The sequence below is a fragment of the Paroedura picta genome, chromosome 1, assembly GCF_049243985.1.
Source record: "Paroedura picta isolate Pp20150507F chromosome 1, Ppicta_v3.0, whole genome shotgun sequence".
Lineage (NCBI taxonomy): Eukaryota > Metazoa > Chordata > Lepidosauria > Squamata > Gekkonidae > Paroedura > Paroedura picta.
The window spans coordinates 103236722-103254759 of NC_135369.1; the positions used below are offsets into that span (position 1 = coordinate 103236722).

The following is an 18038-nucleotide window of genomic DNA, read 5'->3' on the forward strand; positions in this document are numbered from 1 at the left end:
TGATGTCACTTCCAATGACAGGTCATTTCCTGGGAGTGTGGTGGGGAGGCGTGGCCACTTGACATAATTTCCAGAGTTGCTCAATGCCTGATTGTTCAAAAGGTTGAAAAAGGCTGCTCTAAGGTCTTCTACCAGTAGGCATACAACTACCTGAGTAGAATGCTTTCCACTCTCAACCCAGAGAAGTGATTCAGAAAATACTATGGTAAAAAAAAATTTAAAGTCCTCCCTTAGATTTTCTAGACAAAATTGTAAATCCAGGCTGAACAAGGCAGTTTCAATCCAAATGGTGGGGGAGAAGCCTAATTGCAAATGGGTCAAGAAAATATGTGCCATTCAAAAATGCCTAGGAATGGATAGCCAATTCATCTTGCTCCTTAAAGCAGTGTTTTAACTGGGTGATAGTTGGATATAATATGTAGCCTGTAAAGCATCTGAGACTGTTCTCTCTCTTAAAGCATTCCACATCTCTTGGACCCATCCAGTTAATCCTGTTGGCTAGATATTATAAGCTGTGATGGGCAGGGGGTGAACAGTCAAACAGTCAAAGGTCACACTTCAAGACCCCTCTAAATATCCTTGACCTGCAGTGATTGTAGCTCATCCAAGCATTATTTATTTCTATTAAAAAGAGGTTAGAAGGTTTTTGCACAATTAATAGACTTGTAGAATGGTGCATTATTAACGCTGTACAATGAGAGCATCTATTGAAATGCAATTTCATAAAACATGATAGTAAGCCATCATTGCAGAGATATAACTCTGGCATCACAGCTAGCTATGCAAATGAAAAAAACTATTTAATAAAACTATCAGATAAACACTTTTGAAGTTTCTTGTTATTGTGCTTTGAAAAAGGAATAGCTCACTTACCCAATGATTGGAAGAGTTCAGTCATTTTCGGGTGATCCCAGCATGTTGTTTGAGTCTGGTGACTATGAGACAAAGAATAATGGATATTTTTAGCCACCAGAGATAGTTGCAAAAGGCTGGTAACAAGTCCTTTAGTCTGCTTTACTACTGGTTTACAAATGGACGGAATCCAAGGAGCCATGCAACTCGGTTTACAAAATGAAGGGAAATCATGCATTTACATTAGTAGTCTTACAGATCAAACTATAAACCCAGATTTTAAATTCTGTGATATGAGCATTAGAGTCTGCTGCATAAAAAGGGTCAAGGTATCCCTTTGGGTGAGCACAATAATATGATTACACATATAACAGCTCAGTATTTATTATTAAGCTTTTGCTCCCCTCATACCGGTATTCTAACTCTAAAACACACAGAAATCAGTAAATGAAATATATATTTTAAAAGTAAAGGTTATTCTTCCTGGCTATTAATACACATAACATCTCACCCAGTTCAAATAACGAAGCAGAAACTGAACTTCTACAATGCAACATTCCATCCTATATACAGCTTGGATTCATCATTAAAAAAAAAGGCAGTTTCTGTTATATCACAGATTCCCAACCAGGGATCCAGGGATCCCTAGGGGTCTATGAGTGCTCCAGAGGGGATCCACGGCCTTTCCCCTCCTGCCTTAATGGACTTGGCCACAAACTAGGGAACTGGTCACACCCGCTCAGAGGGTTCAGTGGGTAATAATTAAAGGAGGTGTTGGTTATGACATGGTAGGGGGTTGGGGTTCAGGCGGCCTTCTCAGCTCCTGCCCTTCTTTCTGGTGTACGTGAGGCAGAGCCACTGCAGTAATAGTAAATGTGAGGGGAGGGAGTGAAAAGTGGGCAAGGGCTACATGTAGTTATGTTACATCTGGGGGTACGGCAGGGAGGTGTGGCCAGGTGACATCACTTCTGGAGGCCCTTGAAGCCTAAAAATTTATTTCAGGGGTTCCTCCACAATCAAAAGGTTGAAAAAGGCTGATATATATAAATGCCTTATGTTTTGAATCTCAGCTATTATTTAAACCTGTTTCCAGTTATCTAGTACTGAGGTTATGCAAAACTCAATTTCAGCTTTTTGGGTGGCCTGGAACAGTTTGAAAGCAAATTCCAAGCCTTCTTTTTCAGGGAGCAATTGCTAAACCTCTTCTTTTCAAACTTTTAAACTATTATAGTGCCTCTAGTTGAACAAAATTTCAGTTTCTTATCTACATACAGCATTGCAGTGTGATCTCTGGTTTTGAGAAGAATATTAACAAGTGTCATTCCTTTTTAATGTTATGGTATAGATCACCCCTCTGGATAGCTGAAAAATTGGTTATCTGTTTTGACTATGCTTTGTGCCTTCTCATTCCCAGTGACAGAAGTACCAACTAGAAGAGTGAGTTGAAGTTCATTACACTGGCTTCTAGTTTGTTTCCATGTTCAGTTCAAGATTGGTGTGAGGCTTTGAAGGCTTTAGTGAACTGGGATCTGTGATACTTTATTCACGCCACTTATATGACTATATGGTTTTAGAATCTCTGCAAAAGAGAACTCTTTTATCATCCCTTCAGACAGTAGCCCATAAGTGAAGGTAGTGTCTTCCTTTACTTTGTCTATATTTTCTGTTGAGCTAAGTAGGATAAAAGATTTAAATACTTAAATCAATAAATGTGGCAATTGCTATACGTTGAATGGGACCAAATTTCAGGTCATCATCTCACTGGGAAGTACCTCAGCTTGCAAGTTTGTGAAGAACAATGCCCTCTCATTCTAACATATATAGATAAGATTCAGGTGGCTAACTGTGTCAATCTGAGGCAGCAGTGGCACCTTTAAGACCAATTCAAGGTATTGTGTGCATACACTCAAACTTTGTTCTAACCCAAACACTGAGTGATATACATGCACAAAATTACACTCTGTCAAATCAATTTATTTAAAATCAAGAAAATTATTTTCTCCTAAATGTAAGCATCTCTCCAATATTCCTAACACAAATTACAAATGAAAAATAGCAGCATATATACATATACTCATCTTACAAAGTGACCTTTAACTTCCTCTCACGCTCAAGATCATAGAGTAATTAGTTTAATGTGCTACTACCCTTAGTTTTATAGCATTCCAATGCAATGAATAATATAATTTAATCCACCATTTAACCCATCAAGATCTTATGTATCCAGCCATATAAGTAAGATAAATGTAGCTTGCTCACAGAGCTTTCAAATATACTGCCAGCCATTTCTCAGCTTCTGTTTCTGTATATTAATGATCTAGAAGATTCCTCATTTCTGTATAAATTTAAATCTGATTAACTAAAAAATTAATTCACTATACCTGTTTCATATAACACCTTTAAAATTGCCACTGTGGTCTAATATTATTAAGTGGTAAATTAAGCATGATTTAATGAAGCAGTAAACCATATTTTTCATTTTGCTTAAAGTTTTTAAGAGCAGGGGAAATTGCCTTTTTATTCTTTGGTTTTTTATGTTTGTAACATTTCCCTGTGGAAGGGTGCTAAAGAATTAAGAAGTTTTCTATCATTCGGGCTGACCTCAGTAAAAGGTATTACATGAATTTGTTTCTTTTCCCTGACTCTGCATGGATGAAATTAGTTGTTTAGAACTATGAGAGGCTTGGGACATGCTGGATTGAGGTTGGGAAGAGTAGCCAAAGAAACGTGGCTTGGTCCAGTACAGCAGGGTACTGGACCGGAAGGAGGAAGCTGCATCTGCTGCACCAGCTAAAGGCAGGGTCTAGCCTTCTGGGTCCCTCAGACCTTAGATACACAGAGAAAGGGTTTATATGATCCAAGCCCCATCTTTCTATCAAGGTGCTCCATGCTGTCTGTCTGTCTGTGTTGACCTAAATGGGAGCAGCTTCAAACACACACTCCTTGGCCTGAGACTGAGAGGGTTTAAATAGGTTCTCACAGCCTTGACAGGGTTGGGTACTCATTGTGCACCCCTCAGAATTCCTGCTGGCCAGGAGGGCTGCAGAGGCATGACTGACAAACCTCTGTTGTCTAGCCAAAACTTCACTGGTCAGCTAGACTGTCAGAAATGCACCAGCCTATATCCCTGAGCTGTGTCTCTATCCCTCTGGATGGCTTGTTGGACCCCCCATAAAGCTGCCATAAATTTTGCATCACATGACTTAATGTTGTCTTTTAAATTTGAATTCCACAGACATTTATGAATACCATATCCTTGTACAGCATGATGCATCATGATGTTTAGAAATTAATAAACATGAGAATATGTGGACAACAGTGACTGCCCCAGAAAATTGGCAGGTGTTAGTGCAAACTGGGAAGCCACAATTAACAGGCTAAGAGAGTATGAAGAAGGAGAAGTGAGCAATAGAAAGGGGCTTTTACCAGTGACTTGTCCCTTGATTCCACATGGTTTCCCACTGCTTTCTACAATCGCAGTCTCAACATTCGGGGGGGGGGGGTACTACACTTTAAGTTCTACTTTAAAAATAAAATAGAAAACAAAAAGAGCCAATGCAGGATAAGCTTCATTAGTAGAGTGCTTCATTAATAGAGCATGGCTAATGATTACATTGCTTTCTGAATTGTGCTTTTGATAAACAGTTTTACTAAAAGCATAACAGGTAGCTAGAACATACTGCAATTTATTAATGTGAGCTGTAATATGATTTTTGTCTGTTATTTATTCGTAAATTTGGACACACAAAGCCTGTCTATATAATCACCTGGAAACGCATGGATTCCCTTGCTTTCCTGAATATCATGGACATCACTATAGCTTTACAGTGAATTAATGAATAGCTCCACCTACTCTTTGGTTATAGTAGAATGAGCATAACCGCTTAAAAATTATGTCCCAAGTGCCAAACAATTGGTTATATCCTATTACTCTGTTCACTAATAGTGAGAGGAAGGCTCTATTGGTGAAATGGAATTACAGGATCCAATGCCTAATCTCACTTTAAATATTTTGACCACGTGTCAATGAAAAAAGGAATGAAAAAGTAAACATTATAATACAATAGATTTTAAGGGTTTTTTTTAAGGCAATGAATTTTGGCATCATCACTATCCTTACTAAACTATCCAATATAAAGCTGTGACATTTTGTTTCTTTGAAGTGGCAAACAAGAAGCTTCAGATAATAAATTTTATTTAGCTTCCTAGCCAGACTAGGTATTCAGTAACAGACATAAGTCTGAAAACTCTGGTCTGTAGCATACAGACAGAAAGGGGAAGAGGAAGAGAGAGAGAGAGAGAGAGAGAGAATGATTTGCATGGGAAACTTTATGAGTGGGTGAATGGCATAGTATTCTTTCCATTACAGAAAAATACATGAAAAAAGTATCCGGACAAAGATTGAACATTTTTCTCCTTACCATATTTTAGTACCCAGATCCAGGTTTTCACCTCTAGTTTGGCCCTCAAGTAACAGAGTTGTTACAAAGATAAATTTAATTAATAGTTAAAATGGGACACTGTATCACACAGACAGTTTACGCACTGGAAGTTTCATATCGGGCTGCAGGCTGGAAATTTAGTCGTGGCAGGTTGTCCCACCTCTTCCTGCACCCACAATATTATTATTATTATTATTTAATTTTTAGACCGTCCTTCTCCAAATAGGTCTCAGGGTGGTTTACAACATAAACAGTTAAAATACAATAAAATCCCCATAAAAACCCCAATTAACATCAACAACAAGTCACATATAACATAAGCGGCGGTGGTCACAATTCTGATCGTATTTACCCGACTTCCCCCCAAGTTCAGCATGGTGGGGAGAATAATATTCAGAAGAGGGTGGCACCAATGCAATAGATCTAACAATGATCTTGATGTTAGAGATCTCAATAATGGAGGGGATCCTCTGATGGATTAGTGGGAGAGCTGCTCTGGCCTCAACCATATGCCTGGCAGAAGAGCTCCGTTTTGCAGGCCCTGCGGAAAGCTGGTAGATCCCGCAGGGCCCTTAGCTCTTCTGGGAGCTCATTCCATCAGGTTGGGGCCAGGACTGAAAAGGCCCTGGTCCAGGTCGAGGCCAGGCGAACATCCCGTGTAAACAGGACAACCAGTAAATTCATACCCGCAGAGCGGAATGCCCTGCGGGGGGGGGGCATAAGCAACCAAGCGGTCCCGCAGATAGACTGGGCCCAGGCCGCGTATAGCCTTAAAGGTCAATACCAATACCTTGAATCTGATTCAGAAACAGACTGGTAACCAGTGCAGATGACGAAGCACTGGCTGAATGTGGACCCTCAAAGGTGTTCTAGTGAGGACCCTGGCAGCCGCATTTTGGACCAGCTGTAACTTCCAAGTCAAAGACAAGGGAAGACCTGCGTATAGCGAGTTACAGAAGTCTAATCTGGAGCATTTGGCCTGATGCACCTCATCTCGCCCCAATTTGTGTTCCTGCATGGGACCTGGGGCACTGAAGTTCCCCGTGCGTAAACGGTCATAAAGGGAAATTAAAGAACCTAGGATATAGTTATGGATAGACCTACAGGGAAAAAGCTATTGTGAAATCAGGCATCAGGGGAGGAAAGGGGAAGAGGATTAATGACTAGCCAAAGTAAAAATGAAATTAAGACACTTCCTGGAATCGGGTTGCCAGTTGTGAGATAGAATCATAGAATCATAGAGTTGGAAGGGGCCACACAGGCCATCTAGTCCAGCCCCCTGCTCAACGCAGGATCAGCCCTAAGCATCCTAAAGCATCCAAGAAAACTGTGTATCCAATCTTTGCTTGAAGACTGCCAGTGAGGGGGAGCTCACCACCTCCTTAGGCAGCCTATTCCATTGCTGAACTACTCAGACTGTGAAAATTTTTTTCCTGATATCTAGCCTATGTCGTTGTACTTGTAGTTTAAACCCATTACTGTGTGTCCTCTCCTCTGCAGCCAACGGGAACTGCCCTCCTCCAAATGACAACCTTTCAAATACTTAAAGAGGGCTATCATGTCCCCTCTCAATCTCCTTTTCTCCAGGCTGAACATTCCCAAGTCCCTCAACCTATATTCATAGGGACTGGTCCCTTGGCCCCAGATCATCCTTATCGCTCTCCTCTGTACCCTTTCAATTTTATCTACGTCCTTCTTGAAGTGAGGCCTCCAGAACTGCACACAGTACTCCAGGTGTGGTCTGACCAGTGGCGTATACAATGGGAAATGCCTGGAGATAATGTTACGCATGGCAGGATCCCTGCCTTATGCCTTGGCACACTGTACTCCTTAACCAATAGCGCAGCGCAACAGTCTAGACTTGGGAGCAAGCTAGACACAGGACAGACCAAGTCACTCTGGCAGGGCAATGTCAGAGCAGACTCCATCTTAGGAAACAGGACAAGCCCAGGCTTGTTCTCAGCTACTGGTTTGGAAATCCAGGTGCCTCCATGCCCTACTCTTGACCCCCCCCCCATTGTATTTCTAAGTGAGTGGACTGGCTTCCTCCTGTTTGCCTAAGGGCTCCTAGGAAAATCCTTTGTCTTGCAACATTTTTCACACTTGGCCCCTCTGCCAGGGGATATTTTCCCCACATCCTGCCAGCTAGACCTGATGGCTCTCTTCCTCAGAGCCATTAATACCTTTATCCAAATCCATTTACGGCCATCACCCCCCCCCCCACTTGGCCAGGTATTGTCCTAATCTCCGGGGACCCTGGAAACTTCCAGCACATGCTTACCTGAGCCTTGTCACATAGCCCCCTTCCCAAAAATCCTATAAAAACTGTGGCTTCACACAGCCACTCTGAGTGTCTTCCAACCCGGGACCTCCCACGCTGGTTCGTGCTTCTTCCTCTGACCCACCACTCCTCGGACAGGTAACTATCAAGCCTTCCACTCTTCCTCCCCCTTCTCTATATGACTGCTTGTATGTGTGTGTTAGCTATTTGTGTGTACTTTTGTTATTTTCCTTTCAATAAAAGCTTATATTAACATTTTACCATTTAAATCTGTGTTTGCCTTGAGTTCCTACAGGTGGAATAACCCTCGTATACAAAGGTAACGATCCGATAACGCTAAGTTACCCCCCTCTCGCAGCATTTGAGCTAATATTCCCCACAAGCTCAAAGATACGTGTTTTAGGACACGTGTCCAGCAATTTGGGTAACAGATTATGGTGGATCTCGCGGGCAATTGCCCCAGGCTTACTCGGGAGTAAAGTGGACGCACGGCACTCTCCAGTAACCCGGACGTAAGGGGAAAAGCCTGTTTGAACTCTTGGCATAAGCGTGTGAATGTGCTCTTGGAAGTGTGTTTTCTAGAAGGGTTGGCCTCTCTCTCTTTTCCACCCTTTTGCTACTGTTTTGCTCCTGCTGGAGATTAGTTTCCTTTAAGGCTAGGAACACCGAGGCAAGGTTTTCTTAGGCTTAGACGGGCGGGTGGACGAAACGCACCCAACAACAGTTTTCTTAAGGCTAGGAACACCGAGGCAAGGTTTTCTTAGGCTTAGACGGGCGGGTGGACGACACGCACCCAACAACTAGGGATTAGCCAAGCGTAGGAAGGCGTTAGGCAAAATTCCTCTTAGCTGTAGGAAGGACCAGGAAAATCCCCCTACTGCTAAAATCTGTGCAAGCAGAGTCGCTCTCTGTAGCACCAAATTGCCCTGCGGCCGCAGGAGTTGGAGTTTCAAGTGTCGGGAGTGGCACGAGAACTCAAGCGGGCTTTGCGAAGCTCAGATGATCCAGGTTTTGGTAATTTTCCCCGTGTTTAGGAAAGCCAGGGCGATCCTAACCGAATAAATTAGCCGGTACCCTCAGGTTTTCTTGGTAGTTTTGTCCCTGAATCGAGAGAGCCCCGGCCATCTCGGTATAAAATAAGAAAACTAGCCAAACCCCGTAAGGACGTGCCTTGACGGGAGCCCTTCCCCCTTTTCCCCTTGCCGCTTTGAAGGATATAGAAGCCGCAAGAAAATCCCCCAGTGATCTCTTCCCTAAAAATACCTTCAGGTTTTCGGTGGTTTTCCCGAGGATCAAGTGCGCTCCAGCAATCTTGATTGGAAAAATCAGCCATCTGCTTGGTTTTTCGGTAGTTTTTGCCCTGAACTGAGAAGAGCCCCGGCCATTCTCAGCCAAAAACAAACTAGCCACACCCGTAAGAGGTTAAACTCCACGGGATCCTTTTCCCTCTCTCCCCTGCTGTTTAAGAGACGAGCAGCGGCTGCCCCTAAACTCATCCCCTCTGTGCTTGCTTGCCCAGCGACAAGAAGCCAGAAAACCAAGCCCCGTCCCCTTTAAGATCTTGGAAATTAATAGGAAGAAATGGCATCCAGATTCAATCTGACTGGCCTGATTGCCCGTAAGGAACCAGCAGACAGATTGACACTCTGGGTGACCAAGAAGGGCGGCCGGAACCCCTGGCGCCCGGGAGCTTTTAAAAGCTCCAACCCCTTGGAAACCCTTACCGAGGCTTTCCAAGAATGGTGTAACACCAGGAAGCTCGGGGGTGGCAGTAAAGACTGTTATGCCACTTGGGGTATGTTTGTTGCCCTTCAGGACAGTGTAGCCCAGATTGCTGAGCTGCAACATGCCCTAGAGGAGAAGGATGCCCTAGTGAAGGAGCAGGTAGCTCAGCTGACTGACCGTCTCGAACAACGGGAGGCCCAGTTAGCTGATCTCCTGGAACAGCGTGAGGCTCATATCATCCACCTCTCCGAGATGGAGGACATGAGAACTGAGCGCTTGAGTGCACGGGTGGAGAAGGCTCATCAGCTTCAGACCGTCCAGGAACTAGAAAGTCAGCTCCAAGCCACAAGGCAAAGAGCTGAGGTAGCAGAGGCTCACATTCTCGAGCTAGAAGCAGAGCTAGTTAAGATCAAGGGAGCTGCACAGTTCCTAGGGGAGAACAGTGTGGCCAAGCATGCTCAAGTAAGCCATGAGGCATGCCATAGAAAAATGCAGCAACTTGAAAAGCAGTTAGAGTTCCAAAGGGCTCAAGTTGCCATAATTCATACAGAGACTCTTCCCCTTCTACCTTCTGAGTCTCTGCCAGAAGAAATAAACCCCAAAATGTTCATAGAACCCCAAGGGGAAAATTCAGCTCCCTTCCACCCAGTTCTAGTTACAACGCCTGCAGATAGAACTGAGAGGCAGGAAATCCAGAAACTGCTCCCCATTGCAGGCCAGCTTAGAGAATCAGGTTCTCTTGAATTTCCCACTAACCAGGACTCCAAAAATTTAAACATTCAGGCAAACAGTGGTCTCCACTCTCAGTACAGGATCAAGAGGGAGAACCGCTTTAATCAGAATCACCCCAATTTTAATAGGAATAGAGACAATCGCTCCCTGCAGCCACCTAATGGCTGGAGCAAACAAAAGCCAGGAGAAAGGAGTAAGCCACAAAATGGTTTCCCTTCAAATAATTTCCCCCCAAATACTCTCAAACCTAAATACTTCCAGAATAGAAATTCTGCCCATCAGCAGCGCAATAAAAGAATCAGTAACAGGACTTTTCTATGGCGGGAACTTAGAAATACTGGAGCAGACATGTCCCAGTATCATGACCAACCCACATCTGTACTCATGTTTGGTTTTGTAAAGGCCATTAGAGAGAAAAGGAACAGAGACAGATGTGAGCTACAGAAAACTAGCCCCATAGAAATTTCTTCTCAATCCCCTAAGGATTGGCAGAAGGAAATAGAGAAATTTAAAACTCTTACCCAGAAACAAGATTTGGAAATTAAGGATCTTGATAAGAAAAACAAGGAATTCCAGGGTGAACTTTTAAATGTAAAAACCCATTTGCAAAATGTCCTGGATTTCCAAAGCCACACAGATAATAAATTGAAAAGAAAATACAGCAGATCCAGTAACCCAGCTTCACCTCTTGTCTTTAAAGAAGAGGAAATATTCTCAGTTCCCCCATCACAGAGTCAGGAAGGAAACCCTGCCTCTGAACCTGTACAGAGTTCCAAAATCCAAGTTGACAACCATTGTTTTAACAGGGAAGAATTTGTTGCAAGGCTCTTAGCTTCCCTAAAGTTAACAGATTTCCAATTATTTTCTCAACTTCCACAAATAGTTCCAGTGCCACTGAGTTAATTTAACATGTGTGCTTCCATTTTTACTTTTTAAATTTTCAAATTTTAAATTTGGCTGCGATTGGTAGAGCCTCCAGCTATAGTTGCAGTCACACTGAAACAGCCACTATTTTGCAATCTTAAAACAGACTCTCTTTGTCTAACTGCCTTGCTAGGCACTCAGCCCCATGACTCATGCCTTGCTCTCCCCTATCCAGGCAAATAATCTACATAAGTAAGGAACTTTAACAGCACTGAAAGTATTCTTTCTTCCCAAATTAGGAAGAAGTTTTGTTTCTTTAAAGACCTCAGAGAGAATCTAAGGGGGGAGAGTACAGTAAAATAGTTCTGTTCTAAAAGATATTTTTTGTTTTAGTTTTTATTTTAAGACAATTTTGGCCGCTTTTAGTATTTGAAATATTTTCTCTTTGAGAAAAAGCATTCCCTCCATAGCTTTTCCCTCTGACATTTTTACTTCCTAGTTTAAATTTTAATTGGCAGTTAACACTTTTTCCCCTTTTTTCGTAAGAAAAATCTGTTTTTGCAATTTTGCTTTTGTTTTGAATATGTTTAGAAAGCTTCATACAGACCTTTCATTTGGGCACTCAGGCTTCCACTCAGCCTGACTCCTATGAAAAGGCACTCTGTGTATGTACAGAGGAACAGTCTTTCCTCCTTAAAAACACAATTATTTTGACACACTATTGTGTAATGGGATTCTTCATATTCTCCTCATTCATTCTTTCCCACTCATATTCTCAACAGTACTTCAATGTAACTTTTAAAAGAACCAATTGACATCTAATCAGCCTGGCCTACCAGCAGGCAGATCTCAATCTGAAAAACAAGTTTCTATACCTCAACCTTTAAATTTTCTTTGAAGTTATTGGTTTTATTCATTTTTATAAGAAACCTTTGCTTTTAGATTTGTGCTTATGTGCTCTAACTTTTTAGATTGTTTATGTCAATCCACAATATTTTGCAAATTCTTTTGCCATGTTTTTGAGTCCTCTTTTAATTAGGAGTCCTCTCTTGTGCTCTTTATAGCAAGATCTTTATAGATCACAATCAAAATTTTGTTTTTGAAGTCTTTTTGTGTTTTGATTTATCTTATGTTCCTTATAGAGAAAAATCTGTAGTATGTTTTCTGCTTATGCTTTTAACCTATTGCATATCATAGCATCTATTTCTTTTTGTGCTTATTAACTGGGAAGCAATTGACCAGATTCTATCTAGCAATTCTTCTTTTCTTCCCCCCCATATATATATTTGTACTTGAGCTGCTAATCTATTCATTCACAGACCATGTGCTACATGTTTGCAGGAACTTTTCTGAATGCTTCTTTTTACACAGCAGTGCAGCGGGCATGCACATGTCCAGTAGACCTAGCCTCCAAAAACTATCTTCTTCCAGGACTTACAGGACTTTCTCTCCTCTTGTGTATTTCTACAAAGCATCTCGCTTCAGTCATCAGTTTTCTCTCAAATTCCCAAACTCACCAGGAGTTTGGCATCCTCCTTCCCTTGACTTATAATTTTGCTCTAATCTCCCTCTCCCTCCCTGGAGATGGCATCTAGCTCCTCTTAAATTCTATTTTCAGTCTCCGTAAGGTCATGGTGGGCACCCACCACAGTAGATCTTTTTGACAGTCACTTATGGGGGCACCCCTCTGCCTCCAATCTTTCATTTTGAGTTCATTGTCTTCAAAGCTCTAAATGTTTGAGTATTTTCCCTAATCTGTATATCCATCAGGCTACTTGAGCCCAGCCTCAGCAGACTTTGCAGCATCACTCTTTGCAGCTGCACACACTTCTCCATTGAACTTTTGTCAATCTTTGTCCTTCTCTCAATTGGGTGCCTCCCCTTTGAGCTCTTCAGCTCCACTGTGCTGTTGACGCTTTGGGCCGCTCAAATATTCTTGCAACCCACATCTGCCAAGCCTGCCCTAGTGAGGCTCCAGGCTTGTGCATCACAAACCTCAGATTGCCAGGCCAGTTCCTGATGGTCCTGCCTGTATGCTCTTCACCTGTATCCTGCTCGCCAACCTCCAGACCTGACCTGGTCAAGATGACAGCGATCCTCTGCCTGCGTTTGCTATGGATGTGTCCTGTGGTCATGACCTGCTGCTCTGCGCTTTTTGCCCCAGCCTACTTGCTGGTGAACTACTGATGCTTGCTGTTTACCCCAGCTCCTGCTGTATGAAGCCTTGCTGCCCAGCCTGCCTGCTGCTTCTTCTATGTGCAATCTCTGACCCTGCATACCCTCTGACGCCCTGGATTAGTGCCTTTACTGCCTCTTCCCCTGCCATTTCAGTCACGAGGGGGGGGAAGAAGATCAACTTACAAGCTAACCCGGACTTGCACACATCTCCAGCTATTTGCTTGTTGCCACAACCTCTTGCCAGTGGCTCTCTCATAAATGGATCCTCGCCAAAGTTGTTTTTTTTACCCCCATGGAGGAACCTCCTTCACCATTCTATGTGTTTGCAAACATCACCCAGCAATGTCTTATATATATATGCATATATATATATCAACATCTTCAACTGCTGAACCAGTTGCTCATCCTCATCAATCCTCATATTCAACTATTCAAGGAATCTCCAGCTTCACTCCCACCTTTACCAATGGGACAAGGGGGGGAGGAAGTTTTTCAAACTGTATTGTCTGTATTCCAAATTGTATTGTGCCCTGTATTTCAACTCACTGTCTATTGCATTGTGCCTGTACCAGTTTTAAATATGTATATAAGTTTTGCTAAATTGCTTAGCTTTATCTTGTTCTTATTGCATTGCTTATTAGAAGCCATTGCTTAGTTCATTGTCTAACTTTTTAGTTTCTACCACTTTCTGCTTGCTTCATAGTAATTGCTTGATATTAATTGCCAGCATTTTTAGGATTGCCTAGTGCTTGCATTCTAAAATATTGCTCAGGTACTGCCCACAGTTTCCTGCCTGCATAGAATTTGGTTTTCCCTGCATTTGCTTTTTGTCTATTGTTTGCTAGATTGCCTTGCTCAACGTATTAGTTTGCATTGGTTCATTGCTTTATTCATATGGTGGAGACCTCACGCTTAGCTAGTTCATAGTTCATGTATGTTACATTTAGTTTTGAGTGGTTGCGGTAAAGAGGAACAGCAACTTCACAGCTTTCCTTAAGTCACCTAAACCCCTCCTAAATGTGTTTTGTTTTTAATTTGGCTTAAGTTTTTGTAGTGGCAGAAGATGGCCCCACTTTTCTCTCTGAATTTCTAGTCTGAATTTCAATCTTTGCCGCCACTAACACAGTATATTGGTCTGTAGTGAATAAATTGGACATATAATTCACTACAGAAGGGGGGGAATGTTACGCATGGCAGGATCCCTGCCTTATGCCTTGGCACTCTGTCTTCTATAACCAATGGCACCCCACAATAGTCTAGGCTTAAGCTAAAGCCATGACACTGCTAGGGTCAGCCAAGCCAGGCCAGACTCCATCTTAGAAATCTTGCTCTTTGCCTTAGGTTTGGAATGACCGCCTTTGCCTGACCCTGAGGTGCCTCTGGACTCAAGCTTGCATCAGCTCACCCCCTCCCCCATTGTATTTCTAAGTGAGTGGACTGGCTTCCTCCTGTTTGCCTAAGGGCTCCTAGGAAAATCCTTTGTCTTGCAACATTTTTCACACTTGGCCCCTCTGCCAGGGGATATTTCCTCCCCACACCCTGCCAGCTAGACCTGATGGCTCTCTTCCTCAGAGCCATTAATACCTTTATCCAAATCCATTTACGGCCATCACCCCCCACTTGGCCAGGTATTGTCCTAATCTCTGGGGACCCTGGAAACTTCCAGCACATGCTTACCTGAGCCTTGTCACATAGCCCCCTTCCCAAAATCCTAAAAAAACACAGCCACTCTGAGTGTCTTCCAACCCGGGACCTCCCACGCTGGTTCGTGCTCCTTCCTCTGACCCACCACTCCTCGGACAGGTAACTATCAAGCCTTCCACTCTTCCTCCCCCTTCTCTATATGACTGCTTGTATGTGTGTGTTAGCTATTTGTGTGTACTTTTGTTATTTTCCTTTCAATAAAAGCTTATATTAACATTTTACCATTTAAATCTATGTTTGCCTTGAGTTCCTACAGGTGGAATAACCCTCGTATACAAAGGTAACGATCCGATAACGCTAAGTTACCCCCCTCTCGCAGCATTTGAGCTAATATTCCCCACAAGCTCAAAGATACGTGTTTTTAGGACACGTGTCCAAGCAATTTGGGTAACAATTTGGAGGGGGGAGCTTGGGGAGACAGGGTTTAGGGTGGGGAGAGATATCAGCAGAATATAATGCCATAAAGTCCACCCTCTAAAGCAGCCATTTTCTCCAGGTGAACTGATCTTGGACATCTGAAGCTCAATTCTAATAGCAAGGGATTTCCAGGTGCTACCTGGAGGTAGGTAATCCTATCCCAGGATCACAAATAATACCTATTAGAACCAACAGGAAAGAATCAGTGGGGGTGTAGCAGCTATTAAATTTGGACTGGAATGATCTGGATTCAGATTCCCACTCTGCTATAAAATTATCTGGGTGATATCTGTTGTCAAGAAACTAACCTCCTGGCTATTTCTTGGTCTTTCAAATTTTGTGTTTAAAGATCTGGTTCAGGCTTGTGATCTAGTAAAATCATAAGAAAAACCCTTTCTGGGAACATAATAATCTTGCAGTTTCAGAAATTGAGATAAAGATGGGAGTGAGACACAGGTGCCCATTAGATCATTAGAACCTGGAGGCTACATGAGCAAGAAAACTGAGAAGGACTTTTGCCTCCACATTCCATCTCATTAGTGCAAGGATTTCTGGATGGGGCAAGGTTTGCTTAAGTGGGCCTAAATGCGGCTGCATGGCATATGGTCCCATGCTAGAACCAGGTCACCTGCTTAGCAACAGATTTGATTGCTCAACTAGGATCATTCCAATTTTGCCAGTTTGACATAAGGGAAGATCTTTCATCCTAGTTTGTACCCCTCTTCTAGATACTTATCAGGTGGGTCATTCTTTGGACCAGGCTGGGCCTTGGTTGGCTAGAACAGTGGTCCGCAACCTTTTTCAGGCTGCGGACCGGTGGGGGGAGGGCGATCCGGGTGCCGCACATGCACGGCAGCCGATGTGTTCTTTGAGTTTGGGGCTTCAATCTGAATCCAGTACTTTGGGCCTTCATTGAATGCAGCTAAAAGAGTTTTGGGGAAAGCAGCAAAATGTTCCCCCACAGATTTAATTATACTATATATCATAATATCATAATTTTCTTGTGGCCAAGATATGCCATGAGTACATCCTTAAGTATTAGTGTTTTGCTTTCAATTGGATTTTAGTTTTATCAAATCCAGCTATGTTTTTCAATTTTTCAACAGAAAGTCAAGCATATCTTGTGCCTCTGCAATGAATGCCTATAAATAACAGAATTCTAATATGGTTTGTTATTATTCATGAATCTTTGTAATACAACCAATGAAAAATGCTTTCAATTTAGTAATTGCTTAGATAAATGAATTTTTTTTTGTCTCTGAAAACCATTTGTCCAAAGTCATCATATTTATTAACAGTCAAGTAGATTAGGGAATCTTGTGTAGCTGTGCGTACACAGTGTTTCCATTTCTACTTATTAGTCTGAACCTCTTGGTGTCCATTATTCATCAAAAAATTCACCTTTGCTTAAAGGCATCTTCTGAATTAGATAATAAACTAGTTTATTTTTTCTCAGTTACCACCTCTTTATCCACTGATGTCTATTGCTGTAAGTAGAGCACTTGAATGGTAACAGCATAAGAACTATTACTGTGTAATATGTATTCTAAGTTGAGCTCATGGCAACAGTAGGCTTTCAAGACAAAAGCTCATTTTGGCTTGTGAATATCACCTATCTTCAGATGTACTATGAACATTGTATCTGCTTTCTCTATCCACAATGGATAGGCCAAGAAATCCCAAATTAAGCATTCAACATAACTTGTACTTCAGATTCACTCATGACTCATTTCTAGTTTTCTTTAACCTCCAGGACCAGAATTTCATGGATACCAATGGGCTGTAATGGGAGGGTGGTGGTGGTAGGAGTTCCATTTTACCACTGGAATATTTAGCCTTGATCCAACCCATACCATTAACTCATTCTGATACTTGCCTCATGTAAAGATCCAGTGCAGACTCTAAAAGTTTCCAAAGACTGAAAAATGTATATTAAAACTTTTTACTAAAAAACCTATTCTGCAGAAATCAGGAACATGAAGCAATTATGCTAAGTTCAATACTACTGGCCAAACAACTCTATATTATTAAAGAGACATATTCTTGAAATATATGTAGAAAATTATGCCATGTTTTCCTATTCATATTGTATTCTGTATTTGAGGGTAAAGTCTCTGTTACTGATTGGCTGAACTTGTGCAGAGGCTAATAATGTTCATGGAACAGAACAGAACAATTTTGTAGCACAATATCTGTGACAGAAAGGAACATCAGTTTTATTGGGACTAAAAACCGTGCACAGAGAATTGCTGAAAACTGGGAAGATGTCCGGCAAGATAAGGAAACTGGGAGAAGGGAAGGCTGAATGAGAGATAGAATGACTATTTTTAAACATAATACAATGTTTTCATGGTAGTAATATATCAAGATTGTGGAGATGCTGTTCTATGCATGAGGCTCGGTCAGTGGTTCTCAACCTTCCTAATGCCATGATCCTTTAATACAGTTCCTCATGTTGTGGTGACTCCCAACCATAAAATTATGCAAGTGTTCTTTCACAGAAATTAAACTGAAACGGACCAATGGTGTGAAGATCCATTGTTTATGATTGTATATCAATTATTTTTTTCCAGGGTTTCTCAGTTCAGGGTTTCTGAGCACTCAAAAAGCAGGAAGTCCTGTTGAGCCAATCAGGACACTGGAGAAGATAATTTGAAAATCATAAGGAAGTTCCTACCCTATGCTAAATATACATCTCTTCCAATGCCCCCTGCAGGATACCTTTTATTTTCTGCTCAATTATGCACACTGCAGATCTTCCATATTCCAACAAGATTGGGACTATAAACTAAAGGCAGAAAATGACAAGTGAGAGCAAAGAGCACAGGGTCAATATCTCTAGA

The 18038-nt window shown here is 42.1% G+C and overlaps 2 protein-coding genes across 9 annotated transcripts in view; one reads left to right on the forward strand and one right to left on the reverse strand.

The window, feature by feature from the left end:
* UTRN (utrophin) overlaps window positions 1-18038 on the reverse strand; it is a 503173-nt gene that overhangs the window by 77765 nt on the left and 407370 nt on the right. For all 8 annotated transcript variants that reach the window (XM_077350828.1, XM_077350839.1, XM_077350815.1 and 5 more), the window contains one exon: window positions 874-935. In XM_077350828.1, coding sequence (XP_077206943.1) covers window positions 874-935 — 62 coding nt within the window. The remainder of the gene's footprint in view (window positions 1-873; window positions 936-18038) is intronic.
* LOC143843942 (uncharacterized) lies at window positions 8197-11623 on the forward strand. The gene is made up of 2 exons (XM_077350803.1): window positions 8197-8250; window positions 8330-11623. Exon 2 carries the CDS (start codon window positions 9157-9159, stop codon window positions 10933-10935), a length of 1779 nt encoding a protein of 592 aa, XP_077206918.1. The 5' UTR covers window positions 8197-8250; window positions 8330-9156; the 3' UTR covers window positions 10936-11623.

What these genes read in the sequence shown, in the direction of transcription:
- LOC143843942 (XM_077350803.1), top strand. Translation starts at nt 9,157, where the DNA reads ATGGCATCCAGATTCAATCTGACTGGCCTGATTGCCCGTAAGGAACCA.